The sequence below is a fragment of the Echinops telfairi genome, unplaced genomic scaffold, assembly GCF_000313985.2.
Source record: "Echinops telfairi isolate 266 unplaced genomic scaffold, ASM31398v2 ScPeMD7_7;HRSCAF=31, whole genome shotgun sequence".
Classification (NCBI taxonomy): Eukaryota; Metazoa; Chordata; class Mammalia; order Afrosoricida; family Tenrecidae; genus Echinops; species Echinops telfairi.
The window spans coordinates 26984291-26984960 of NW_022103904.1; the positions used below are offsets into that span (position 1 = coordinate 26984291).

At 36.6% G+C, this 670-nt stretch overlaps 1 protein-coding gene across 1 annotated transcript in view; it reads left to right on the top strand.

Annotated features, from left to right (window-relative positions):
• The first annotated feature begins 293 nt into the window (after positions 1 to 293).
• The window catches only part of LOC101656805 (neuronal acetylcholine receptor subunit alpha-7), a 125736-nt gene continuing 125359 nt past the window's right edge, over positions 294 to 670 (top strand). The window contains exon 1 of the mRNA XM_013006032.2: positions 294 to 550. Coding sequence (XP_012861486.2) covers positions 294 to 550 — 257 coding nt within the window. The remainder of the gene's footprint in view (positions 551 to 670) is intronic.

Sequence of the window (670 nt, forward strand, 5' to 3'; positions counted from 1 at the left end):
ATAAATTGACCTTTGAGCACTGCCTTTGCTATGTTCCAAAGAACTTGATATGCTATAATTTTATACCCAATTGTTTCTAGGAATAAACTCGAAGGCAGTGATTTATCCCCCAATCAGACTCATACTACCTAATTCAAGAGGAATAGTTCATAATCAAATAGAACATTTCAAGATCTATCTTGAAGTACAATGTTGGCTGTAATAGGATAATATCTATCCTTACACAAGGAAATGCAGTCAAAATAACTCTTACTCAGATTGATGCAGCAATCCATCAATCACTCAAGTTAGTGATGAAGAAATTGAAGAATTCTACGGATGTCTTCAGCCCCAAATGGATCAAATATGCAATCAAGATACATGAATACTTATGGGTAATTGGGATGCAGGATGCAAAAGCTGGAAAGAAAGAAGTGGCAGCAAATGGAAACTATGGTCTTGATGATAAAAATGAAGCTGAAGATCACATGATAGAATTATGCAAGACCAATGACGTCTTCATCCCAAATACCTTTTATTCAACAACGCAAAAGGCGACTGTGAGAGGTAGGTTTGTTGTGACAACATGGCCAATGAACCCATATGGGATTAGTTGAAAGGCGGAGAGATAAATGACTCAGTGTGTTAGACAGGGTTCTCTAGAGAGATAAAACCAAATTCCTGATAATTT